Genomic DNA, 26759 nt, shown 5'->3' on the forward strand with positions numbered 1-26759 from the left:
TGTCTCTGGCGCCAGGGGTGAGAGGCTGGAAGCGCTTGCGTTACGCCCCTGCTGCTGCCACCGTCGTAAACCCAACAGCGCGGGTGGACGCAAGAACGGCGTGAGGCGAATAAGCGCGGCGAACCCGGGCCCTGGGACTAAGTAACTAGTTGGCTGAAGATGCAACCAAACCCATGTAACTAACTAGTTGGCGTGAAACGAATCACCCTGGTCACGGCCGAACAACCAGGTGATTGGGGGAGGAGAGATGGCGGCGGCAAGCTGTAACCAAAAGAGAAGGAGTAAAAAGGAAAACAGAAAAAATAAGAATACAAGTAAGAAAACAAAAAGGCCAAAAAGAAGGTTGTCGGGCTTGCTCTTTGGCAAATAGTATATGGACTTTGGATGCTGGTCAAGCACGCCAGCCAGGATCGCGGCGTGTCGACGGGTGAATATTCTCCCTTCCAATCCTGGAAACAGTCACAATGGGGCGCGTGCTGCTCCCTCCCTCCCCCCAGGGTCCTCCCCATGATTACTTTCCGTGGATTTCTCGGCTATTATTTTCGAAGAACGAAAGAAGACTAACAAGGATTCCAGAATGGCGACTCAGCCGGCGATGGCGCCGACGGAGCCCGGGATGCCATCCATGGCGACGAAGGGCTGGGCGTGGGGCGGCATGGGCTGGGGCGCAGCAGGGCGCGGCGGCAGCGGGCCCTTGGCGGCAGGGGCAGCGGCGGCGGCGGCGGCGGGGGGGAAGAGGTCGTTGAGCTGGGCGTAGGCGGGCTGCAGGGCGGGCAAGCTGGGCGGCGGGGTCATGATGGCCGGGGCGGCGGGGGCGTGGGCGCCGGCCTTTTTGGCGCGGTCGGCGATGGTGGCCAGGTAGGCGAGGTTGGCCTGCAGGCGGCGCATGCAGTCGACGTACGCGGGCGAGGCCTTGGTGGTGGGTTTGGCGGCGCTGGGATCGGGCGACGGGTTGTTGGTGGTGGTGGTGGTGGTGGGCTGGTTGGCGACGCCGGCCTTGCCGGTGGCCTGCAGGTGCACGACCTCCTGGAGCAGCGCGGAGTTGATGTCGAGCAGCACGGTGACGCGGGCCTTCTCGCGAGCAGCCGCGGCGGCGGCGTGGGCAGCCTGGGCGGGAGGATGCGGGGAGTGCGGCGACGGGGAGGGCTGGAACTGCGGCGCGGTGGGCGTGTGCACGGCGGGCTGGCCGGGCAGCGGCGGCGGCGGGCGGGCGGGCGTGGTGAAGGCAGGGCGCGGCATGGCAGCGCTGGCCATGGGCATGGGCACGGGCATGGGCATGGACTGCGCGAAGGCAGCGGTATTGTTGTTGTTGTTGTGGGCGAGCTGGGGGCCGGCGGCGGGCATGCCGGGGTGCGAGAACGGCGGCTGCGAGAAGCCGGGGTGATGGGCGACAGCTAGAGGGGGTGTCAGACGCAGCGAGGCGGCAATGGCAGACTCAGACTCACGGTTATGCGGCAGCTGGGCGGGCGACATCATGATGGGCGCGGCGGCGGGCTGCGGCGGCATGGCGTGGGCGGCATGGGCGAAGGGCTGCTGGTGCTGCTGTTGCGGCGGCTGCAGCTGGGGCGTGGGATCGTGGGCGTAGAGGCCCGGGGCGGGATAGAAGGGCACCTGCTGGTGCAGGCCGTGCTGCGCATGCTGCTGCTGCTGTTGTTGTTGCGGGTGCTGGGCGAGCTGCTGGGGTGGCTGTTGCTGCTGCTGCTGCTGGAGTGGGTGGTAGGCGGGGGCGTTGGCGAAGTGCGGCGGGAAGGGCTGCTGGGCGTGGAACGGGGGCACGCCGGGGGGGTTCATGGCGGGGGTAAGGGGGGGGAGGCAGGCAGAGCGAGAGAGAGAGAGAGAGAGAGAGAAATACCAGAGAGAGAGAGAGAGAACCAGCTGACTGAGCCTGCTGCCTGGCGTGCTGACTAAGCTAGCTAAACACTACGGCGCGCGGTACACCCCACGCGACCCAGCCCCAAGACGGCAAAAAGCGGGGCGGCGTGGACGGCCAGCGAGGTTGCGGCGCCCAGGCTGCACGGCAAGCTGTCGTCTTCTCTCCGTCTTCTCTCTCTCTCTCTCTCTCTCTCTCCTGCTGTCTACTCTCCTCCGACTCTCTCTCTCTCCTATTACTCCACTTCCACGCTCTCCTCCCCCCCTGCGCTCCCCGTCTGGCCTGCGGACCGCCGTGTCCCCTCGCCTCCGCCATGCCCCTTGCATGATGCTGCCGCTGCCTGCCCGCCTCCGCTTCTCCGCTTCTTCTCAGTCTCCTTCTTCTTCTTCTTCTTCTTCTTCTTCTTCTCCTCCTTCTTCTCCTTCTTTTCTTTCTTCCTCTCCTTCTTTTCTTTCTTCCTCTCCTCCTCCGGGCCGGCCAATGCCCTCACCACCATGAACCCTCCCCCCGATCTGCTCCCCTCCGCCATGCCTCCTCCTCCTCCTCCTCCACCGCCCAATAACCCCGTCCACGCCACCCTGCCCGACAACACCGCCGCTGCCGCCCAGCCCAAGCAGCCGCGCAAAGGCCCCAGCACCCGCCGCGCCCTCAGCTGCCTGCCGTGCCGCCGCCACAAGCTCAAGTGCGACCGCCATGTGCCCTGCCACTCGTGCACCCGCTATCGCCGCGAGGACCTCTGCCGCAAGCACCCCGCGCCCTCCTCGCTGCTCGATGGCATGCGCGGCGCCCCCAAGGGCCCGCCTAACCATATCGCCGCCGTCGCCGACCTCTCCGCCGCCGCTGCCTATCCCCCCGCCGCCGCCGCCGCCGCCACCACCACCACCACCACCACCACCGCCCTCCACCCGTCCCAACCCGCCGCCGCCCCCCTCAGACACCCCCCCGACGCCCTGCTGGCCGCGGCCGCCCTCACCGTGCGCGACACCGTGGCCTCCGTCCCGCCGCACCACCTCGCCAGCCTGACCCAGCACCTCGCCGGCACCTCGCTGCTGCCCGCCTCGCTGCCCTTCCTGGCCGCCGCCGGCCAGAGCCCCGTCCGCCACGCCGAGGTCGCCGCCTTCTGGAAGACCCAGTTGATCGCCTTCCTGCCCACCAAGCGCCAGTGCGACCTGCTGGTCACCTACTACCTCGAGCACCTCAATTGGGTCTACCATGTCGTGCATGTGCCCTCCTACCTCGACGAGTACGCCGCCTTCTGGGACACCAAGGTGCACGACGTCAACCTGATCTGGCTCGCCCTGCTCTACGCCATCATCTCCTCCAGCGCCATCTACCTCCCGCTGCGCGTCGCCAAAACTGCCGGCTTTGCCGAGTCCAGCATCCGAAATAGAGCCCACATGTTCTACTCCGCCTCCCGCCAGGCGCTGCATGCAGGCAACTTTGAATCCCGCCCGACCCTGGTCGGCATTGAAACCTTCCTCGTCACCCAATCGTACTGGCTGGCCACCAAGAACGTCGAGGCCCTGAATTCGTGAGTCTCCTTCCGCTTGCCCACTGCCGCCTGCCTATATTGATCGTCGTAATACAGCTGCCTTGGCCAGGCCTTGAGAAACGCCCAAGCGCTCGGCCTGGACCGCGATTTTCCCGTCAAGAACTGCGTCGAGAACGAGAACCGCCGCCGCATCTGGTGGGAGCTGTTCAATTGCGATGTGTACGTTGTCCCAATCCGCGCATAATGCTTCTAATCCCCGCTGATCCCCCTTGCCCCGATAGCTTCCAGTCCATGTGTCTAGGCCGCACCCCTTTGATCCACTCCAATCCCACCAAAGTCCCCTTCCCCTCGCACTGCAACGACATCGATATCACTGAAACCTCCGTCGAGGCCCGACCCATAACCGAGCCCACCGATGCCAGCGGAAACATCCTTCGCTCCCAGGTGTTCATGGTCTTCCGCAAGCTCTTCGACAACGACATCGACCTCCTCAACAACTACGAGCATGTGAAATGCATTGACGATCAGATCGAGCAGCTTGTCTCGACGTTTCCGTGGTACTTCCAGATCAAGCCCAACCGAGAATGCAACGTGCTCTCCGACAATCTTGAATTCATTACTTGGCAGCACCATATGATCCATAGCTGCATCTGCATGCAGCGCATTCGCATGAACCGGCCCTTCATCCACACCCGAACCGGCCGTTCGTGGTCCGTCTGCGCCAAGGCTGCCAACGAAGTCCTGGCCGTCTACCATAACCTGCGCAACCGCAACGTGGAGGAGTTCACCAAGTCCCAGAAGTTCCTCATCCAGGGCTACCAGATCTTCTCGGCCGCCGTCGCCCTGGCCGCCTTCCTCCTGGTCGAGCGGTCGTTCCCGGCCGATAACATCCGCAAGGACATCGAGATGGTGATCTGCGACCTGAGTTTGCGGGACGCCGATTACTCCACGGTGGCGGATGGAAGGAAGATTCTCATCAAGATGCTGGAAATGCACGACAGCCGTGGGATGCACGAGCCCCTGGAGCCCGAAACTCTGATCTCCGAGATCTCCTCGGTGTTTGGGGGCGAGCAGACCACCCGAAAATACCTGAAGCGGTGCGACATAGGCTACGTCCTGAACGACGATCCTTCGACGAGCAACGCACCAGAACCAAACGGGAGACGGCCCAGCGAACTTGGCATGCCATCCGCCTCCGCCTCGTCGTACCTACAACAGAGCCAGCAGATGCAGCAACAGCAACAGCAACAGCAACAACAGCAGCAACAGCAGCAGCTCCTGCTGCAGCACCCCATTCGCACCGGCTTCAACACCATGGCGTCGTCGCTGGCCATCATGCCGGACTTCGTCGACCCCACGGCGTACAACCTGACCCCGGACTTTGGCTTCGACAGCATGTACTCGGTCGACTGGGATCTCCTGCTGCCAAGCGCGGGCTATCAGCCGTGATTTCCATTCTTCATGCGGAGTACTCCGCACATGTTCTATACACCTTCTTCCTTCTACTTCTTCTTCTTCTTCTTCTTCTTCTTCTTCTTCTTCTTCTTCTTCATTCCTCTTCACAACGCCCATGCCATCCATCCACCGTGCGGAGTTGCCAATCACTCCTGTACTGCCCGTATACGCCCTGTTCTTCTGTTCTGTGATACCAAACCAAACTGTATTTATACGTCACTCCTTTGTATGTATGCATGTACAATTCGTCTTCTTTACGCGCGTTTCTGGGATAGAGAATGGAGCAGCATTGGGGCGGCTTCGGATTTATTTCGCTGTTTTTTTTTCTTCGAATTTCTTCGCGCTCTGATTTATCGGGCTTGGGGGTGTCTTGGGGGGCGCTTGACGAGTTAAAAATTGGATATTTTTCTTCTTATTACGGAGTACTTCCCGACTATCTAACCCTCAATAATGGCGCTACTATTCTTGTTATTATCGTTTTGCTGCACGCCAGACAAGTAACAATCCCTCCACGCGCGCCGCCGCTGAACTAACTATATTATTGGCACTGCGCGCTGGGCCTGTCCGCGCCATGCTGCACACATCCTTCGGGGTGAAACGCCACGCGAATCCTGCGCAGCGCACGACGGAGCGCTTGTTCCCGCGGCCAAGAGGGCATGCATGGCTGGGCAGGCCACCACGTATGTAGTAGTTAGTTATATCATGCAAGTAACTCATTACTCCGTACTACTATGGTCCATCATCCGCGCACGCTCCTTCGCGCCTTTAGCTCCTCGATCCACCGCGCGCTCCTGGCGGCCGGCAAGACATGTATCGTCACCAGCCCGTCGACAATCTCGACCACCGCGCCACCACCACCGTTGCTGCTGCTGAGCACCTCCAGCAGACTCACGTCCTTGCCGACGCGCACCAGCCCGCCCGCCGCCGTCTCCATGAAGCACTCCACGCCGTCCACCGTATACTCGCCCTCGCGGTCCCACGGCGCCGGCAGCAGGTACGCCAGGTGCTCGCGCACGCAGTCGGTCTCGGCAAACGCCTTGATCACGTCGCTCTGCGCGTGCGCCGGATACAGCACCACGCACGGCACCACCAGCGTGCTGCCCGCCGCCTCCGGGTCCGGCGCCAGATGCATCGCCGCGTCCTCCAGCTCCGGCTGCTGCTTCTGCTGTGATGCTGATGCTGATGCTGATGACCGCGTGCGGATGCCGCGCGCCCGCAGCGCCGTGGCCAGCGTGCGTGCGATGCGTGCGGCGCGCGCGTCGGCGGCCCTTCGGCGCGCGGCGTCTTGCTCCAGGGCGGCGTGGCGCGCGGCGATGCGCGGCGCGAGCTGCTGCAGCGCGGCGTTGGCCGGGTCGAGCGCCAGGCCGCGGTGCGCGGCGTCGCCGGCGGCCGTGGTCTTGTCCAGCGCCAGCAGCGCGCGCGCCGTGCGGTAGTAGGCTTTGAGGTTGCGCGGGTTGAGCTGCAGCGCCGCCGCGCAGTCGAGCGTGCACGAGCGGTAGTTCTCTAGTAGCAGTGTTATACGGCCGGATTAGCGCTCTTTACTGTGTCTAGATATACGGCCCACGGGGCCTGAAGGGGGGGGATTTTCGTACTCATCTCGAGATTACACAGCGCGCGGTTGACCAGCACTTTCTCCTCCACCTCCCTCATCGCCTCCCTATCCCCCTCCGGATCCGCACTCACATCCCACACCACCTTCCCCTCCCCCTCTCCCTGCCCCTCCTTCGCGCGCACCGTCGCCAGCGCCTTGTCGTAGAACTCACGCGCATCGCGCCACTTCTTCTCGCGCGCCAGCTCGTTGCCCGTCTCGCGGAACCCGCGCGCCACCTCCAGCTGCGTGCCCTCGTGCTGCAGCGCGCGGATGGCTTCCAGGAACATGTTCTCCCCTCCTCCCTCGTCCGGCTGCGCCGCCGCCGCGACGTCCGTCATGAACAGCGGCGTCTGGTTCAGCATCGCCTGGATCTCGGCTGCCGAGTGCGATTTGACGGATGCCATCGAGGGCGGTAGGGAGGGGGCTGTGGGGTCGCTTGTCGTTAGCCCATTGGGTTTGATGCCAAAGGGGGTCTCGTGGGAGGCGTTGGCAGTAGTCGTGTTGGTGGTGGTGGGCGGGACGTTCAGGTTGAGGGCGTCGTCGAAGGCGCTGGGGAGCTCTTCTATTCGGGCCATTGTCACGGTAGTGTTCTTTATTTCTCCTCCCTTGTCCGTTCTCTTCCCTCCGCCGAACGGGAGCCCGCGTTGTTTGTAGCTTGCCTGGCGGGTTTCTTTTTGCTTCCCCGCAATGCGATAAAAAAATTATGTCCGAGACAAACATGACAAACCGACAAACCCACGACGTCATCAGTCACGTCGCGAGAATCACATGCAGGGCTTCCTTGAGCTCAACAAAGCCATGGGATGGGCTCTACAGAACAGCTCCTTATTAGGAGACAATGGGAAAATGGCCGTGGTCTTATTAAGCCGACGTGAAAGCCGCTTGCTTCATGCCTCCGGTCTCAGTTCCATTGCAAATTAGAACCAAAATACCATTGTCAAGGAGATAGCTGAGAAATCCATAGTTCTTAAATCTATAATAAAAACACTATGTTGAATATTCTAGCGTTAGTAAATCAGTTCGACCCCACGACACCAAACACCTCCATCTACGATGCCTAGGAAGAGCGCCACTGTCCCAGTGGGAGGCGCGCTATCTCTCACAGGCATAGAAAAGCTCGCCTCAAGCGAAAAGACCGCGCGCATCGCCGCCCTCGTCAACGACATCTATGCCTCCATCATATTCATCGCAAAGCATTCCAAGGCCGGGAACCTATCCAAGCTGAACTGCAAGCCGATGTACGATTTCGTCAACAACGTCATGACCGTGGAAGACAAGCAGAAACGCAGCCTCGCGCGGGAGCTTAAGAGACAGGACCGACGTATCGAAAGGATGGCCGGCCAGCACCAGAGGGATATCCAGAAGCTGCTGGGGCTGGCGAGAAACGGCATTGCGATCTTGCAACAGAGAGCTTGCAGGTTGCAGAGGGAATTGGATGAGCTGAAGGGGCTAAGAAAGGTTGACTTGGGAGATGTTGAAAAGAAGCTGGCAGTCAAAACCAACGCCAGTGCCAGCGAGGACATGGACATGGATCAAACGAACGCTGGTGAGCAAAATGACAGTCACCGACAAGCGATAATGGTGCTTAAATAAGCAATACCTTCACGTGACTGATAGTTCTGCCAATCCCTACCGCCACGCTGCCGCGACGAAAATTTCTCGCGTCGGCGGCTCCAACGGCTCAACCTCAATTATTGAATTCACATCCACATTTGACGCGTTTTGTGGGCTTGTAGCGCGTCACCAGGCGAACTTGGGTTCTCAAGCCACATCGTTATTGGCATCCAACCCTCCGCCTTGTCCACGTAACCAGGCCCCAGGGGTATCAGAAATATCCCCTTGGGCCCCTATCTTATCGTTCCGATATCGTGGTCGGGCCCGCAAGGTTTGGTCTCCGTATCTCGGCGAGTCAAAACCACGATTTTCCGCCAAAGAGCCGCCCTCTTTCACTCCATATATTTAAACCTTTGTTAGAGCTTGAAGTTTCGTTGAATGGTAAAGTTGTGATTTAGTGATATTTCCTTCACTCAAGAAAGGCGATATAGCACACCTTTCCGTGTTTTGAGGCGGCTATTGCCTTGTTCAATGTCTTCTTTTTCACTTCGAACCCTACCTTGTCAAGTAGACATTCACTGCATTGTCCGGCACCTTTCATCTTGTTCTAGATAACGGTTGCCTGATTCCCTCCATTAAAAGATATCAAGTTTTCGTATTTCTCTATTTGCGTCTCCGCATCTTGTATTGGCCAATCACTATCCAATACTCCGTAGGCAGCCAACGTTTTCTTCAATCCTCTTCCTGAGCACCAAGGAACATGCCCTACATTCTGTCGAGGTAACAAAAAAGAAAATAATCTCGGTCGCGAGAAAACCCGAAACAAGGTTTAGATGTCCCTTAATAATAATCTTCTCGCAGACGTTTAGGCCTTTGGTGAAGAACCTCGGCAATTCGAGAGCTTCGGCGTGGGCTATGACGAATGAACGGGTGGATCTCAGTTTTCGGGAACGAGAAGTGTTTTTTTCGAGAACTAGAGGTTAACAGTCATGTGAAATTTGCCGTCTAATGAGATATTGATCTTTGCTGCGTATTATTGGTGTCTTTACTTTCCTTCTTCATACCTTGAGCCTTCTGACTTGACATCCTTCTTTCTTCGACGATTTCCACTTTCTTTATACAAATCTTGTCCCATAATTTGCATAATCATGAGTTCGCCGGGTGATTTCGACGCCGTCCGGAAGGATATAGTTGCCCAAATGAAGCAGCCAGGCTACGATGACGGTAGCGCAGGCCCGGTCTTCGTCCGCCTTGCATGGTAAACAGCGGCTGTTCTATCATTCATGTATCGTTATTGACATCTTTTTTCCCCCATAGGCACTCCTCGGGGACTTATGACCAAGAATCTGACACTGGCGGTTCGAACGGGGCGGGCATGAGATACGAGCAAGAGGGCGGTGACCCGGCGAATGCAGGACTCCAACATGGTCGAGCTTTCCTAGAGCCAGTCAAGAAGAAGCACCCATGGATCACATACTCTGACCTCTGGACCCTTGCGGGAGCCGTAGCAATCAAGGAGATGGGTGGCCCTGAAATCCCGTGGCAGTCTGGCCGCACCGATTTTGTAGACGACTCGAAAGTCCCTCCTCGTGGACGCTTGCCCGATGCAACTCTAGGAAGCGATCATCTTCGGGCGATTTTCTACCGGATGGGATTCAACGACCAGGAAATAGTTGCTCTTTCTGGCGCCCACAACCTTGGCCGGACGCATGCTGACCGTAGCGGGTTCGATGGGCCATGGGTGAACAACCCGATTCGCTTCTCCAACCAATACTTTATTCTCCTCAAGAGGCTGGAATGGAAACCGACAACATTGTCCAACGGCGTCAAACAGTTCACCTATGTCGACCCGGACGTTCCAGAGGATGAAAAGGAAGAACCACTGATGATGCTTCCAACGGACATGTGCCTGCTTTCCGACCCGGAATTCTCGAAATGGGTGGACAAATACGCGGCGGATAAGGAGCTACTCTTCGATCATTTTGCAAAGGCTTTCTCCAAGCTACTAGAGCTAGGCATCACACGAGATGGGAGTGGGAAGATTACCAATACAGATAACGAGAAGGGCGGGTATATTTCTGCGCCCAAGAAGAGCGATACGCCAACGGGGCCGCCCCGGAAGTCGAAAAAGAACTCTGTGAGAGACTTGAGAGCCCGGCTCTAAAGCAGGTATCTGCTTATTTGTTCGCCTGGTATTTCATAGACATAGAGGATTTCCTTACTCTGGTATGAGCGTTTGTATGATTATAGACTGCAAAGATAAACCGATAGACAAAATACAAGAACTGGTGTGTCGACGAGAACAAGAAGGGGACGAGGGAGATGCGGGGCCGCTGGGTGGTGCGGAGAAGCCGAGGAGGAACAACCAACGGCAGGGCAGCATTTACACAGCATTCCAATCTATATATAACTTCTTGCTAGTATGCCGCAAATGATACCTCAGCAACGTAGACTATGTGCAGACTCCATCTATCTGGTCAAACCTTTAGTTTTCCATTCAGAAATTCTAATTTGCGCCTTTCCCCCGTCGGTCAGAAGACAAAATAACCAGACGATCCCTTCATATGATAATAAATCGCTCCACATAGCGTTCATCGTTTGGCGAGCTTCGGGCCACCTAGATCACTCGATTCACTGCCTAAATCTGCACCTCTTTTTCGCTTTTCAGTGCCTATATTTTCGCCACCACCGTCTCCGAAGTCAACGCTAGGCCCCTGCGCTGGCTCGCTGGAATATGGCATACCATACCCCATTTCTTGCATTTGTTGGCTAGTCAAGAATTCTTGAAACATTGTCCCAAAAGGATCTGTCTCCGTCAGTAGAGCTGTTCTTGTAGTGGTCGGAGGCGTTGTGTTGGGGTTGCCCATTAGCTCAGCGCTTGCAGCCTCAAAATCAAAAGCCCACTCTATACTGTCGTCCATCGCTGGCATATTTGAGGTGTCCAGATCGGCAGTATCTTCTATGAATTGAGTCTGAGAGAAGGTAATAGGACTCACATTCGACTGCCCTTGGGGCACAGCGTATGGATTCACGAGAAATTCGTTTGCCATATCCGCACCATCGTCATTTCCCTCCGGCACAGCCTGTGTTTTCTGAAAGGGACCTGTATCTGTATCCCCAGAGACTACTACAGACCTTTCTCCAAGAGTGGTTTGCGTAATTCCTTGAGGTATTGTACTTGTAGAAATTGCCTCTGAAGTAGAGAAATCACACGGATCACGAAAGAGAGCGGCCGTGCGTTCTTCAATGTCGTTGAAGGACGAAAATGAAAAACCTGCAGATCCTATATCGGGTAAATCAAACAGATTTTCAAAGTCCGTGGTAGCATTATTATCTACAGGTTGGGTAGTGGAATCAAACGAAGGTTTTGTAGCCTGGGCCCCAGACGAAGCAGCCTGCTGCTGTGGGCCAGGCGGAATTCCATCTTCCTGTGTGGTGCCGCCATCACCTGCTGTGGTGTCAAGATATTGGGTGCTGATTGTCTGACGAGAGTTTCCAGCTCTGTGTTCTGTTGGCTGGGCGAACGGTATCCCAGTCTGTTGATGGTATACGACCCGTCGATTCCGTGGTATTTGCCGTAGACCTGACCGGACTAAGCTCTGTGGGTGAGGTGGTAACTGAAGCTGATCACTCTCTCTATCGGTCTGACCCGGAATTTTCATTTGATGCGGCGGCTGGGATCGAGTGAAGGACTCCAGTGTTGGACCTGAAGCCCTGGGGTCTGCTTCTAAGGTGCCATGTCTGCATTGTTGTGATCTTCGTGTAGAACCGTGTGGATGCCACCCTTGATGTTGCTGAAAAACAAGTTCACCTTTGTCCATAATGTTTAATATATTGTCAATCGCGGATCTTGCAGAGTGAAGTGCATTCCTGGTTGGGTTAACAATCTTTTCGTAAAACAATAGAGGTGGTGCCCCCCCTGCCCACCAGCTAGGTGGTATGCGCTGTAGTGTTTTTGTTGCACGCAATCCACCGATAATCGAGCCAGATACCTGCGTTCCGTCATAAACTCGAATTGCGCCATTATCAATTTCTCCCCGTTCGTTGTCATTCCAGTACACGCGAAAATGGTAACTCTGGCCAATGAGGACGCAGTAGATTCCGCCTAGCCAACGATACGTTGCCTTCTGCGGTATTGAGTCGCTGTCGACATAGTCAAAACTGATACTTCGTGCCGCGTGGGATTGAAGCAAAGTTCGCTGATCAACGCGGACGACCAATCTCCAGGGGAGATCGCCAAATTTTCTCTCGATATGGTTTGACTTTAAGCTTCCACAGAGAGAACAATTGAACTGCTGAGAACTATGGAAGAACCGTTCAAGTAACGTAGCCGCATCCACTCCTGCTGCATCACCATCCTGGAATTCGGGCGTAACAAATTTTGTTGTGAAGGGTAATGTGCTGGGTTGTGCCTCCTGGCAGGCGCATGGGTGAAGTTGCTCCGTATAGGTGATAAAGAACTGCCTAAAGGACTCAGTACATAGACTCCACACATTTGTAGGGCTCACAGCCAAGCCTCTGCCGGTTAGCCAGTCGACAAGGGTATCTCGAAATTCATCGCGGCGGCCTACACTAGCTGTTTCCGAAAGTACCTCCCAATTAACATGCAGAGCATCCAAAAAAGCGTTTTCCAGAAGTGAGGGGCTAGGCTTCACACTCGTTCCATTTGTGTAATCTGCAATGGTAGATCCGGCATCTAACAGTACACCCACAACAATTGCGCAATCAATAGGGGTTGTATCTCGACCTGATACAGGACCCCGGCCACGAAAAGGGTAGCGACTACCATTTGGCGCGAACCTGAATGCCGGAATATTTCCCTCGATAATGGCTCGAATATGGGAAATGGTTGAGTATAGCCTAGGTGTACTTAATGTAAGGTGAAGACTTGAAGTAGCAATATAATTTCGGATAGGTCGAGCAATCTGGCGAGCATTTTGGTGTCTTTGTAACTCTTGGTAGGGAAAGCTCATAACGGCCCGCTCAATAGCTTCAACAACGTCAGCAGTATCAGTTACTGGTAAGGTAGGTAATTGCTCCCTTGATGTTTGATTGGGCCTCACGAATCGTGATGGATTATAATATTGGTTGGATTGGCCTATAGCTGGCGCAGGCGGAAGGGGATGCAGAAAAGAAGGATTTTGTGGCATCTGTAAGTCATAGTTTATCGGTAGGAGCGGCATAGGGTTACCCAGATCAAATGCCATATTTTGGTGGATGTTAGAACCCGTCATAAATCCCGGCGGCTCTGAAGGGATTGTGTTTGAACTGTCATTGGGACCGGCAGGATAATTGCCTGTTTCTATCTGCCCAGGCTGATTAGATGCATGAGTGAAAGCGATAGACTGATTGCTAGGTTGAAGCGCCAACTGTGCCTTCTGTGCGTTTAGCGGCCGAAGATAAATTGACTGTCCGGGAACACCAGTAGGATAATTTCGACTGATTTGCAGGGCGTTGTAGCTTCTGCGTAAAAGTCTGGGGCCCGCATCGCAATTTCGAGATATAAACTCATGCCACGTAGGTCGAAGCTGCGGTGTTTGATTAAAAATAATTCTTTTGAGCACTTGTAGCAGTCTCTCTTTTGTCCGACGCTCGCCGATGATTACGTGAATTCCCCATGAGTGGTGCTTGACTAGTTTCTTAAACGTTTTCAGGTCGAGGGCCCTGTTTCTCAAATGAGTCTTGTCAGGAATGTCATAGAGCTCCCACTCCTCGGGCGGGGGTTGTAATCGGTTATAATCAAAGTCGGGATAATTCTCATTGACCTCAGAAGGTGGGTCAGAGGACATATTTCCAATCCTGTCGATACCGGAACCGTCATATACCAATGTCAAATTGACGCTCAACCAAATAAAGGTTGGGGAATGAGGTAGTGAGACCACAATGCGGAATTTGATAAAACCTACAGGTAAATATATAAGAGTTATGCCCACTCCGGAGCGTTGGAGGGACATTGAAATACTCGAGGAAATATGATCCTCAACGCCATTGTTTCGATGAAAAATTAAACAATGGATGGATCGAGACAAAGTTGGCCCATAAAGGAGGAATAAATATGCAAGTTCTCAGCGCACTCCATAAACAAAGAGTACGTGTCGGATACCCTTTCGAGCTCCCACTATAGGAGCCTTGATATTGATGCCCATTGTTGAACTGTATATTTTAGTCAATTCAGCAGAAAAGAGCCGTAAATTTGGATGGTGTTGATGGCACCTAGAGTTCGGGCTCAAGCTTCTGAACAATGATAGAGAGAAACATGAGAGGGTGCGGCGCTCCGGCTAGCTTCTCTTCCAAAGGTAGCCGCTCAGAAATAATATCACATGGAGTATATGATACTCCATAGGTGTCGAAAGAACTTGTCTGTCCCTCTGAAAAGGTGGGATATACGTGTACATATGTACTGTACGTATATAACACAGTCAGTGGGCGGTAAGCGGATAACTGCTAAGTGCATCGAATCGTGGGGCGTTTCGTATATATTATATATATATATAAATATAAATATAAAATCCATAGCAAAGCTATAGTGCAATTCTCGCCTTTGAATGGTCATAGGCTGATCATTGACCTCTTTTAAAAGAGGTTTGTCCCTTTTGTTGTTAGTAAACTAACTTAACTAGTTCGGATGTGAAATTCTCCGGTCCGAAGTTGGAAGCTGCCCAAGGATAGAGTTAGCTAGCATAGTTAACCAGGGTTTTTAACTAGGTAGTACTATGTTTACCCGAGTAGTACCGTTGAACGATGTTGGTAGCCGGGTTGCCACCCTCGCCCTGTTCACGCGATGACCCACTTTATATTTAGATCACGATCATATCCACTTCCCAGATATAGATGTCGGGTTGGAAGTACCATCTGCGATCGAATTTCAACAAGTAGAACGCAGCTCTTTGCTTGTCCTATGCTTAATACAGAGTAGGGGTATGCTGCGCTAGACTGTGCTGAAAATATGTACGGAGTATAGGTATTGATGTTCGATGAACGTGTATCTGGCAGAGTATAGTAGTGGCGGGGTTCTTGTAAGCGAATGCAGTAGTCGTAGTTCGGCTCATGTACACCGTATATTCTAGTAACGTAAGAGGTCCATTATCCGAGAAGGCGACTGATCTGCATATGATGTCTCGGGAGGTACAGTGGCATGTCTGCTAAGAAATTTTCGACCAGAGGGCTGTGGTGTCAGGAGACACCAGGTGCAAGAATGCGATGTGGCAAACCTTAGTACTAGGCACTTGAATCCGGATATAAATCTCCCATCAACCTCCCGCAGGTCTAGTAGCTGCAAGTCTGACACCCTAGAAATCAACAAAAGTTTTGATATCAACAAACCCAGAAACCATCACATATTGACAAGTCATAATGAAGTTTAGTCTCTTTGCGGTGGTATTCCCACTGTTGGCGGCTGCGGCTCCTGCATCCGAACAACAACAAGAAACCGAACCATCAACTCCACTAAGATTTGGAGTAATGTCCGCCCGCTCAGCTTCGCCAGTCCACTTACTACCCATGGCAGCTAGAGGCCGCCATTTTTGGTTGGGGGGTCCAACACAAACATATTGTCCAGAGCAAGTTGGAAAAAATTGCCCCCCAGGAAAAGACACAGTGATTGCGGGACTAAGCTCTTTGGTGTGTTTCTCTCAATTGCCTTGCAAAGCTGCTATTGGTCTTTCAGGTTGGGGTGTTCTTAACTGCTAACAGACTTGATTCTAGGATGTCATGGTACCTGGAGGCCAGATGATGTACGTCGAGCCGAATGGCGCTGTTGGATTCACACAAGCGCATTCAGCCAGCATCCCAGCCGGGTCGTTTATCGGAGGGTTTACGTATACGGCAGGACCAAGTCATGGCACATACGGATTCACAGGGTGGGGAGCTACCGGCTTTATAGCTTGTCCAAGCCCGACATCTCAGTATTATCAGGTGTTCGCGAATATCCAAAACGCAACCGTGCCGTCAGGAAATGTTAACGATTGCTTGGGCTTCTCAGCAATGGCATTCCCTTATACAGCCCCACATTCGGCCGCTTGGCAGTATATATAGGAATCTATGACTGGCGAAAGGCCAATCACAACCAAAAAGGATCATAGGGAAGAAACAACGATTTTTATCTCGACACGACGAAGCCGGCGGACTGTATGTATGTTAGTTAGCATTCTTTTTGATATTCCGTCTTCATTTGAAAGCCGCGATCAGCATAAGAGATTTTGCAATAGTAACTCTTCACTTGTATAAGTGCTTCTCCCTTTGCTGTAAAAACTTCTGATTTTTGTCTTGTCAACAAGACAAGATTGCAACGGCCCGTGTGTTTCCACGTGACCTTCCCGCCGGGAAACTGGACCCCCGCAGCCTCGGGCGCGCGCCGCGAAACCTCGGTACGGCCCTTGGGCTTTGAACCTTTGGGGTCGCTGTCGGCGCTCAGGTTTGTGCTGTGTGTGTGTGTGTGGCACTATTATTGTGCGGACTGCGTACAAGTCCGCTGCAGAGCTCGCTCGGTCGGAAGCCTGCAAAGGAAATCGCTTTTTGGCATTGAGAGCGTTCCTTAATTACTTCTCGCCAGTAGGAGAATGATAGGGACCATGAGTGGCATTCGAACCCACAGAGTGTACGGAGGACCCGTCGGGTAGAACCGGCCGAGAGGAAGTTTCTTTGGTGTGTCTTTTGATAGGCAGAAATTCGCCGATTCACCACGAAGGGTTCCGTTCATCCTAACATGCGACAGGCTCCAGCTATTTTACGTTTCAGCCATAATCCGGAGTACCCCCGGAGTGGAGAGGAATAAAAAAAGTGTTCTCTGGGAGGGGATCACCATCGTCATCATTATAATTGGGGCAACGAGTATTTGTGAGCTCTACTATCGGCCTCTATCACTTAGAAATGTAGAGCTCTCACCTAACTAGTTAGCCATTCATGCATATTTGCTTGAAAGCAGGCTGGCCAAATTGTTCGTTGGGTCTGTGTACCTTTAAACGCCACTTTCGGCCGGCTGCCGGGTAAAACAGCGCAGGCAGGGGCTGGGACTGTACATTATTATTTGTCGACGAGCTCCAAACTGCATAGTCAATGCTGTGTTCACGCTCTTTCGGTTGTTGTGGTCGAGGATGCGTCGGCTTGGTGCAAACAGAGCAAACCCCCGGCTGACCTCCACCTCCGCAACCACACTCGCATCCCGAGGCTGGTTTGCTAGCTGGTTGACACTGTAGTTCTCGCATATACAGACGTGCTACCACTGCTTCTCGCCCGAGTTAAGTTTGTAGCTCGAGCTTCAACAATAATGTCAACTCACGTGTTAGCTTTCATTTTCGCCTCCGGTGCTTGGCCCGGCCGGTCGCGGTTTGGTTGTGACTGGACGAGACTCGGTGGACTTCCGTGACTGGATGACTGTAAGCTTGAAATCCAAGCAAACTTCAGGCGAAGATAAATAATTAGCATGTGCCGCGGCTACGACGACTCTGACGTTATAAATCCTCCATACTATACTGAACGTCAACTGGCAGTACTCTTGCTCGTCTGAGGTTGATATTCAGGTCTCCATTTCACCCCCAAATACACTGCAACAATCATGACTTCCGTCGATACCCAACTCAAGGATGTCGCCATCCTCGGCCAGATCAGCGAGCCGGCCCGCAAAATCCTCACCAAAGACGCTTGTGCCTTTCTAGCTTTGCTGCACCGCACCTTCAATGGAACAAGAAAAGCGCTTCTTCAGCGACGCATTGCCCGTCAGGCCGAGATTGATCGCGGACAGCTGCTAGATTTCTTACCCGAGACTCGGCATATCCGTGAAAATGATGCCTGGAAGGGTGCTCCTCCTGCGCCCGGATTGGTCGATCGCCGCGTTGAGATTACAGGCCCAACTGATAGGAAGATGGTTGTAAATGCTTTGAACTCGGACGTGTGGACATATATGGCTGATTTTGAAGGTTTGTTTGTTATTTTTGCTCTAGTCGTTCACTGTGATTAATGGACGCCTCTCTGTGCAGACTCGAGTGCCCCAACTTGGGAAAATATGGTCAACGGCCAGGTTAATCTCTATGATGCGATCCGTCGACAGATTGATTTCACACAGGGAGGAAAGGAATACAAATTGCGGACAGACAGAAAATTGCCCACACTTATTGCCCGTGCCAGAGGCTGGCATTTGGACGAGAAACATTTCACTATCGATGGAGAACCTATTTCCGGCGGTTTATTCGATTTTGGCCTCTATTTCTTCCACAATGCTAAAGAGCTCGTGAGCAGAGGTGCTGGTCCATATTTTTATCTTCCTAAGATGGAATCTCACTTGGAGGCTCGCCTATGGAACGATGTTTTCAACATATCGCAAGATTATATTGGTATTCCCAGAGGCACAATCCGTGGTACTGTTCTTATCGAGACTATCACTGCTGCCTTTGAGATGGACGAGGTGATTACCAGCCGGACTATAATTCTTGTATGAAATTGGCTAACGAGGGCTGGCAGATTATCTATGAACTCAGAGACCATAGCTCGGGTTTGAACTGCGGAAGATGGGACTATATCTTCTCCTTTATTAAGAAATTCCGACAGAATCCCAACTTTGTTCTTCCTGATCGATCATCTGTCACCATGACCGTGCCATTTATGGATGCATATGTCAGACTTCTGATCAAGACCTGTCACAGACGTGGTGTTCATGCTATGGTGGGTTCACCTGCGTGCCTTAATTAATTTAAATGCCAAACTGACTGAGCCACAGGGTGGTATGGCTGCTCAAATTCCAATCAAGAACGACCCGAAGGCCAATGATGCTGCCATGGAGAGCGTTCGCGCCGATAAACTTCGAGAAGTGCGTGCGGGTCACGACGGCACATGGGTTGCCCATCCCGCCCTTGCTGCAATTGCTTCAGACATTTTTAACAAGTATATGCCAACTCCTAACCAACTGTTCGTTCGAAGGGAAGATGTGAATGTAACTGCCAATGACCTACTAAATACCAATGTCCCTGGTAGCATCACAGAGCAGGGTATTAGAAAGAATCTTAACATTGGCTTGTCTTACATGGAAGGATGGCTTCGCGGTGTTGGCTGTATCCCAATCAACAGCCTCATGGTATGTCCTAATAACACAAGTCTTGAATCATAAGCATGCTGACAGATAGCAGGAGGATGCTGCCACCGCCGAAGTCAGCCGCAGTCAGCTCTGGCAATGGGCCCGGCATAACGCGATGACTGCGGAGGGCAAAAAGGTCGACAAATCATATAACTTGCGATTACTGAAAGAGCAGGCCGACGAACTTGCTGCCAAGGGACCGAAGGGTAATAAGTTCCAGCTTGCCGCCCGCTACTTTGCTGGCCAGGTCACAGGAGAAGACTATGCAGATTTTCTGACAACGTAAGTCATAATCTCCAAGTATACTGCTTAAAATGTGGTTACAAGAACTGACAAATGCGAAACAGTTTGCTATACAACGAGATCTCTGCTCCTGGAAGTGCAGCCAAGTTGTAAACTGCAGCAAACCAGTCAATTTTTTCCTTTCTTTCACAAACCCAATTGTATATGTAAACCCACAAGCCTTTGTCAGATAGTCCTAAAAAGCGATATTCATGTCAGTTGACCAGGTCAGTGTGTAGCGGTTTTCCAACTTCCCTAGGACACCAATGATTTTCATCGGTTTTCTTTTGTATTTGAAACAGGAAAAAAAGGAACCGCTTGTCTTCTTGACATCCTGTTTGATTCAAAAAGTAGCCTTATTGCTATCTGAGCATGTTTCATTTTTGGTCTATGCAAATTGAAATAATCCAGATTCTGTCAGATTAAAACAAGATGTATTAACACACCAGCCTTCGAGCACTCTGTCCTTCCAACGGATGAGCCTACGGTGTGGCAGCCTGTAATCTACAAATACAGCTTGTTGCAAAGCACTTTATCAAGAGATTCAACAAGGTTGCTTCCGGAATCCAAAACAACTAATTTTTTACGGCCACGCTCAAATTCAGCTTCTCGACTAGGAACACGAAGAGCTAGGCGTCGTATCGTCTGCAGATATAGTATAACTTAGGACGAGCTTTTATAACCTCACAGGTTAGGTTTTCCACCAACCCCCTCATTTTCAGAAACACCCCACAAGCGGGATCAAAGATTCCGTCCAGCCTCGGATAGTGATTGGTACCATCTATCTTGACATATTGCCAGCGAATATAGAAGCCAAGGTTGAGGTTTCCTTGGTATTTGATCAAAGCCTGAATGAAGGCATGTTCTCCAGTATGTAGATATTGATAGATATTCTGGGAAGAACGGCTGACAGCAAAGCGCCAAGACGGCGTGGGTGGCGAAGTTTGAACACCGCTTCATAGATCTTTATTATCATTATGAAAAAAATGGCCTCATATTCCGCGATCGGCTGTTTTATGATCCTGTGCGTGATATAATATATCACCAGAGTCATATGTGGGGTGTACAGCCTTTAAACAAGACTTTCAAAAACGTAATGCAGTCCAAGCTCAGTGTCACTCTAAATGGGTATTTCTATTTTACTCAGGTTAATAGTCTGGCCCATATTCCAATACGTCATAGTAGATGCTCAGCAAAGTTGACGTGTGAAAAAGGTTCGTTGAACGATTCAAGGAGAGCGTTATGCCATTCCAGAGTAAGCGCAATGCCCATGAGAGTCCCTTTAACTTACTTTATCCTCACGCCAGCGAGAAAAATGCTATTGTTTAGACAATCCGACAGGAAAATATGACCTGAAATCAGGGAAACAATCATGAATACGTGCACATGGATCCTGATACTTGATTCTGATACTTGTAAAGACTACTCTGCTGTCAATGCTCCACGCGATTGATAAACTGCGGGACTGTGGTTGGGGGTAGATTTCGAGTCAGTCTGCGGCTACTTAGATGTGTCTTGAGAGTATCAACCCTCCGAGTCCATGGCGGATGGATCAGGGTGCATGTATAACAATGGGTTCTTTGACATGGCCAAAAAGAAAAATGTTTGGCGCATAGGAGGGATTTGAGTGGTCAAGAGTGCATTGCGCACGGAAGAGAAAAGGGAGCGGAAGAATCTCGGCCTTCCAGCGCCAGCAGTGCTGTCAAGCATTGATTGGGCTTCTAGAGACACATGGTGAGCTTGGAGAGGAGTCTTTCGACCTAATAGTCTCTTGACTGACCAGTAGAACTTGGTAAAATTGCTTGATTTGACGGAGTAGAACACCCGTAATCCCTGACTTGAAGGGCTGCGAGTGAGTATACTCGTAATAGTATGTCGAGGCTCTCTTCCTAGCCATGCTGACTGACAGGTAATTGACAGGAGCAGCGCTGGTAGGAATCGGGAGGCGATGCTGTGCTCAGACGGGCTCCAGCGGTCAATCAGCGAGTGTCATTTGTCGTCAAGCGCCAATTTCTGCTGGACGAGAAGGATGTCATCAGCTACCAAGCCTGGTTGGTATCCTTCGCCTTATCCTATTTCATTCTCCGCACCTGGTCCTGGGGAGAGTGTCCCTAACGGATCCTGCTGCCGAATACACAACTCCTCATTCCATTTAGCTGTCAGTCCACCTTTTGTAGTATCTTTCTTCCAGAAAACGAATGGTGGGTTGACCTGGATGAGCGCTTGGCTCTCTTCTGTGACTGGAAACCTGCTCCAGGAACAAGAACATACATACATGCATGCATGCGTACGTGCATTTTCGTACGCTGAAAGAGGGGGCAACTTTGGCTGTGAAGCGCAGGTGGCAGTAAGATACTCCGTCGGAAACCACACATGTTCACCGCTGGTTGGGAAGCGAAGCGACAAAAAGAACAAGCTTCGACAACCCCAGCAAACTCACCCCTGAGCCTCTGTCAACCTCTCGGCGGCCGCCAACCCGATCAACGGTTTCACCTCAAGCCTCCGCACAACAGGCTTTTGATCCACCAGGAATTCTTGAGATGGAAGACTCGTCGGGCGTGGCAAAGACTCTGTTCCACGAGCAAACCCGGGACGGGCTGTTGTTGACTGTGAGTGAGCCATGGTTGTTTGAAACCCGCAAATCACCCGAAACAACTCAAGACGAAAATGAAATGAAAAGAAAAGCCATGGCACCTGGAGCTGCTCGTAACATGCTGACGTATAGAGTAGCTTTATGTTCTCCGTACTCCGTACTACTTTTTTTTCCGACGTGCCAGGAACGCATTGCAGGCAAGACGAGCTCATCCCGGTCGTCAACGGCTCGTCCACTAAGCGTTAAGAGCCGCGCAAAAAAGCAACAATCTGCGCTGATTTAGATTGATAAACGGCTTGTCTTGTGGGACCTTTGCGTTTTCTCCGTGCTTGTACGGACTGATCACGCATCCACGGCAACGCGCCGCTCATTTGAGTACAGACGGTTACATCTGGTCGCCTTGGTGCGTCGAATGACAGCCCCGCGGCAGATGACGGATGGGTTGCAGATGCCTAATTATAGCTACCGTTTTGAAACTAAGCACCGGAGCTTGCTTTTACATCTGTGCTTCAGCCCTGTTTGGATTCTTCAATATGTGTAAATATCTGCGCTTCCGGGCCGGCGACTTGGCGGTGCCCAACATTGACCCCCCACGCGTCGGGCAGATACAGGATGGTAACGACATTTTCTTTTCGTGACTGTGTGTTCTCTGGAGAAATTCTTCAATTGTTTCTTGCACTCTCGGTTTGGAACACCCTCCGGAGCTGTTCTCCTGGCTCTACAGTTACCTGTCATACGGAATATATTGAACTCACTACCATGAACAAATACGGAATATCTGGCGAGATAGCTTAGTTTGCCCACCCTTGGCACATTCTCACGGCTTTCTCCCACCTCTCAAACTGTTTCCCAGCCTCCTTTTCGTCTATTGCAGGATTGAAGATGGTCTGACCATCTGTATTTACAACTTCCAGGTCCTTGATATCCTGCCAGACACCTGCAGCTAGTCCTGCAGCAATGGCGGCCCCAAAGGCCGTGGTCTCCCGCATTGCGGGACGGACAACCGGGATCGAGATAAGATCAGCTTGAGTCTAGTGCCACGTCGTCAACGGGAATTCTTCTGTTTAATAATAAGGTACAGTGGGGAACCTTGGATTTACTTACTTGCATAGTCAGGTCGCTGTTACACATACCGCCATCCACTGCCAATTCGGTCAAAGCTCTTCCGCTGTCCTTAGCCATGGCGTCAAGGATGGCTTTGGTTTGGAAACATGTAGCTTCCAGCGTGGCACGGGCGATATGGCCACGTTTTGTGTATGTTGTGATACCGAATATCGTTCCTCTCGCATCGTCCATCCAATACGGAGCAAACAAGCCACTAAAGGCCGTAACGAAGACACAGCCACCGTTATCCTCTACTGTTGCAGCTAGGTCATTGATTTCACTGGATGAGTCGAAGAATTGGAAATTATCCTTGAGGAATTTGACGCTCGAACCCGCTACAGCAATGCTACCTTCCAGTGCATACATGACTCGGTCGCCAAAGTCGTACGCAATAGTGGTGAGAAGACCGTGCTTGGAGATCACCGGATTCTCGCCCACGTTGTATAACAAAAAGCAACCTGTGCCATATGTATTCTTCGCCTTTCCGGGCGAGAAGCCTTTCTGCCCAACCAGGGCTGCAGACTGGTCTCCAAGACACCCAGTGATAGGAACACCTCGCAGCACCGTTGACTCCAGTGACCCATAGCCTTCCGGGTCGGATGATCGGATGATCGTCGGCAGCTTCAACTTCTTGGTATCGATACGGAAGAAATCGATGAGATTTTCGTCATACTGGCGGGTCTTGATGTTCATGAACATGGTCCGCGAGGCATTGGAGGGATCTGTGACGAAGACATTCTTCTTGGGCCCGCCATTGAGCTTGTACACCAGCCAGGAGTCAATTGTCCCGAAGGCCAGCACGCCGCTGTCATAGGCCGCCTTGACTTCGGGCACATTCTCCAGCAGCCACAGCAGCTTTCCCACGGAGGGGTAGGTTGACAGGGGAAGCCCACAGTGCTGCTGCAGCTCGTTGTGGCCCAGACGCTGCTTGAGGCGACGCACCAGCGCCTGGGTACGGGTGTCAGTCCAGACGATGGCATTGTGCAGCGGCTCGCCAGTCTCGCTGTTCCAGACAACGGTGGTCTCTCGCTGGTTGGTGATGCCAATGGCCTTGATGGCGCCAATGCGGTGCCCCTGCTTCTCAAAGGCAGACACTGCGCCGTCGATGCAGCGCTCCACAGACGAAACGATCTCGCGCGGATCGTGCTCGTGCCACCTGGGCGATCCGTCAGCTTCACTCGCAGGAATACACGGCTCGACTCACCCGGGCTGCGGATAGATCTGGGTGAACTCCAGTTGATGCGATGCGACGACCTCGCCCGCGGTGTTGAATATCAAGAAGCGCGAGCTGGTGGTGCCCTGGTCGATCGAGCCCACGTACACGTCGGAGTCTGCCATTGTCACGCACTCGAACAAACTAACTCTCGAGCCAACGATCTTGCAGGCCAGCCAGCCCACAACAGCACGCCGCCCGTCCTTTTAATCCACAGCTGGCTCGTCCTTGCGCTGGAGATAACAGCGGCTGCGCGCGCGCCCGCTCGTCGCACCGCTTTTCACATGTGCAGCAGCAGCGGGCGCGCGCAGTCCTGTCGTTCCCCCGCTGCGATCGGCACGCCACATCCCTGCAACACGCCTCCAAGCCGATGCCCCCTCCGCTAAACCTCTTCGCCCGCGGGGATTCCACGCAGTTGTGGCCTCGTCGCCGCTGTGGCCGGTCGGCCCACGCCGCTCCTGGCTCCTGTTCCCCCCGAATAGTCGTGGATCACGGCTTGTCCGCATTCGAGAACAAGTGGCACGGCGCTTGGCCCAGGCCTGCGTTCGGCGCACGCACGTCCGGACTTTGGCGCCGCGACGAACTGTGATATTGGCACTTCGACCTGCACCCACGCTCTGGCCAGCGCCAATGACGTTTGGCGGATCTACTGCGCGGTTGCACGGAGGGGAGGTTGGTCCCAAGGTAACCCTGGGGAGACTTGCATGACGCCAGAGTCCAAGTCTCACCAGCAGCCCGCTGGGCCCGGCACCGTGTCCTTCCTGCACTCAGCTCTCGGCCGCCACTCTGTCTGTAACATGAGATTGCCATCATTGCGTGACGCCTGCTACCAGCGTGCCCACCCAGCCAGCGCCCGCCGGACCCAGCTAACCGCTGTTGTTTCGCATGACCTGCAAGGAGGATCCCATCCCTTGCCCGTCCTGCTGCACTCCCATCCTGGTCGTCGGGCAATTGGTACTTGCAGGCTGCTGCTAGTTGCAGGCCCCATTTCCACCTGTCACTGACTTTAAAACGGGTATTAATTACTGCACGACGACTCACCTTCCCTTTTTCCCGACTACCCTATAGCCGTGGAATGTAAAGCCCACCAAAGCCCCCCCACCTTTTCTGAGGTATCGTGAGGAAACAGACCTATATATCAACACCCCCAGGACTCGCTATCATGTCTTCAACGTCTCAGCTCCCCCTCTTCGGAAGCCCGTCGAACAATTCCCTGGATGCCACCATGTCGGGTAAAATGTCTCCTATCGTACAGGAAGTTCCCCCTGACTCCCCTGTCGAACAAGGTCAGTTGTCTCTTTCAACCAGATATGTTGATGGGTGGCTTACTCTCTGTTTACTTTTACAGTCACCCAGACAAAGAATGATGATGTCTTGTGGTGCAGGATTAGACACACCCTTCGGGAACCCTTTGCAGAGTTCTTTGGAGTCTTCGTTCTGATTCTCTTCGGAAATGGCTCCGTAGCCCAGGTGGTGCTGAGCAAGGGTGAAAAGGGAGACTATCAGTCTATCTCCTGGGGCTGGGGGTAAGTTGAACATACGCGCGTCTGGTTCTCCCCAAACAATTGATTCACGCGTCTCATGCTCACATTACATCTCTCCCCGTTCAGGCTTGGCGTCATGCTCGGGGTCTATACTGCTGGGATCTCTGGAGCCCATTTGAACCCTGCTGTTACTTTCGCCAACTGCGTCTTCCGCAAGTTTCCCTGGAGGAAGTTCCCTATCTATACTATTGCCCAAACTCTGGGTGCATTCTGCGCCTCAGGGATTGTTTATGCCAATTACATCTCCGCAATCGACGTTTTTGAAGGTGGCCCAGGTATCCGGACTGTCGGTCTCAGCACGTCGTCCGCCGGGATCTTTTGTACCTACCCAGCTCCATTCATGTCCCGGACAGGCCAATTTTTCTCGGAGTTTATTGCCAGCACCATACTGATGTTCTGCATCTACGCCCTCCTGGATGACCGGAATATGGGAGCTGGTAACCTGACCCCATTGGGATTATTTTTCGTTATCTTTGGCATTGGAGCCTGCTTCGGATGGGAAACTGGTTATGCCATCAATCTTGCTCGTGATTTCGGCCCGCGAGTGATGTCCTACTTCCTTGGATACGGGAAAGAAGTATTTTCTGCTGGCAACTGGTACTTCTGGGTAAGTCCCTGCCTAGCCAGTCAAATCTTAATGGTAAGAGGAGCCCATATCTAACCCTCAACTAATAGATACCCATGGTCTCGCCCTTCTTTGGATGCTTGTTTGGTGGCTTTTTATACGACGTGTTCCTTTACACCGGAGACAGCCCCATCAATACACCATTCATGGGACTAACACGATTTTTACAGCCCACGCCACAGGTGTGGTCTAACACACGATCAAAGGAATACGTTTAAAATTCTTTTCTTAACTTGCCAGAGGCAACTTACTTACAGTACATACACACGTAGCGAGGGCGAATCTTGACAAAAAGGTAGTAGCGGGGTATCGTCGTTATTAAATTGTTTCTTAAGAGTCTTGTGGAGAAGCGAAGTACTAGTTTGTGGTCT

General features: G+C 52.9%; 9 protein-coding genes across 9 annotated transcripts; 5 read left to right on the forward strand and 4 right to left on the reverse strand.

Annotated features, from left to right (window-relative positions):
- Nucleotides 1–585: 585 nt before the first annotated feature.
- Nucleotides 586–1791, reverse strand: LOZ57_000480 (uncharacterized protein; the record flags this gene model as incomplete). Its single annotated transcript, XM_049249579.1, has 1 exon — nucleotides 586–1791. One exon carries the CDS (start codon nucleotides 1789–1791, stop codon nucleotides 586–588), a length of 1206 nt encoding a protein of 401 aa, XP_049111773.1.
- A 606-nt stretch (nucleotides 1792–2397) lies between these two features.
- Nucleotides 2398–4811, forward strand: LOZ57_000481 (uncharacterized protein; the record flags this gene model as incomplete). The annotated part of the gene is made up of 3 exons (XM_049249580.1): nucleotides 2398–3401; nucleotides 3459–3581; nucleotides 3644–4811. The coding sequence occupies 3 exons, from the start codon at nucleotides 2398–2400 to the stop codon at nucleotides 4809–4811; spliced, it is 2295 nt and encodes a 764-aa protein (XP_049111774.1).
- Nucleotides 4812–5556: 745 nt separating this feature from the next.
- CNS1 (HSP70/90 co-chaperone) lies at nucleotides 5557–6983 on the reverse strand (the record flags this gene model as incomplete). Its single annotated transcript, XM_049249581.1, has 2 exons — nucleotides 5557–6320; nucleotides 6410–6983. The coding sequence occupies 2 exons, from the start codon at nucleotides 6981–6983 to the stop codon at nucleotides 5557–5559; spliced, it is 1338 nt and encodes a 445-aa protein (XP_049111775.1).
- A 478-nt stretch (nucleotides 6984–7461) lies between these two features.
- Nucleotides 7462–8001, forward strand: LOZ57_000483 (uncharacterized protein; the record flags this gene model as incomplete). Its single annotated transcript, XM_049249582.1, has 1 exon — nucleotides 7462–8001. The coding sequence occupies one exon, from the start codon at nucleotides 7462–7464 to the stop codon at nucleotides 7999–8001; it is 540 nt and encodes a 179-aa protein (XP_049111776.1).
- A 1109-nt stretch (nucleotides 8002–9110) lies between these two features.
- Nucleotides 9111–10126, forward strand: LOZ57_000484 (uncharacterized protein; the record flags this gene model as incomplete). Its single annotated transcript, XM_049249583.1, has 2 exons — nucleotides 9111–9220; nucleotides 9280–10126. 2 exons carry the CDS (start codon nucleotides 9111–9113, stop codon nucleotides 10124–10126), a joined length of 957 nt encoding a protein of 318 aa, XP_049111777.1.
- A 427-nt stretch (nucleotides 10127–10553) lies between these two features.
- Nucleotides 10554–13916, reverse strand: LOZ57_000485 (uncharacterized protein; the record flags this gene model as incomplete). Its single annotated transcript, XM_049249584.1, has 1 exon — nucleotides 10554–13916. The coding sequence occupies one exon, from the start codon at nucleotides 13914–13916 to the stop codon at nucleotides 10554–10556; it is 3363 nt and encodes a 1120-aa protein (XP_049111778.1).
- Nucleotides 13917–17515: 3599 nt separating this feature from the next.
- Nucleotides 17516–19423, forward strand: LOZ57_000486 (uncharacterized protein; the record flags this gene model as incomplete). The annotated part of the gene is made up of 6 exons (XM_049249585.1): nucleotides 17516–17876; nucleotides 17937–18361; nucleotides 18418–18618; nucleotides 18674–19027; nucleotides 19080–19309; nucleotides 19375–19423. The coding sequence occupies 6 exons, from the start codon at nucleotides 17516–17518 to the stop codon at nucleotides 19421–19423; spliced, it is 1620 nt and encodes a 539-aa protein (XP_049111779.1).
- A 3270-nt stretch (nucleotides 19424–22693) lies between these two features.
- GUT1_1 (Glycerol kinase) lies at nucleotides 22694–24344 on the reverse strand (the record flags this gene model as incomplete). Its single annotated transcript, XM_049249586.1, has 3 exons — nucleotides 22694–22933; nucleotides 23007–24162; nucleotides 24211–24344. The coding sequence occupies 3 exons, from the start codon at nucleotides 24342–24344 to the stop codon at nucleotides 22694–22696; spliced, it is 1530 nt and encodes a 509-aa protein (XP_049111780.1).
- Nucleotides 24345–25444: 1100 nt separating this feature from the next.
- FPS1 (glycerol channel) lies at nucleotides 25445–26606 on the forward strand (the record flags this gene model as incomplete). Its single annotated transcript, XM_049249587.1, has 4 exons — nucleotides 25445–25505; nucleotides 25568–25745; nucleotides 25830–26370; nucleotides 26439–26606. 4 exons carry the CDS (start codon nucleotides 25445–25447, stop codon nucleotides 26604–26606), a joined length of 948 nt encoding a protein of 315 aa, XP_049111781.1.
- Between the last annotated feature and the right edge of the window lie 153 nt (nucleotides 26607–26759).

This window comes from Ophidiomyces ophidiicola, assembly GCF_022830035.1.
Source record: "Ophidiomyces ophidiicola strain CBS 122913 chromosome Unknown scaffold_1, whole genome shotgun sequence".
Lineage (NCBI taxonomy): Eukaryota > Fungi > Ascomycota > Eurotiomycetes > Onygenales > Onygenaceae > Ophidiomyces > Ophidiomyces ophidiicola.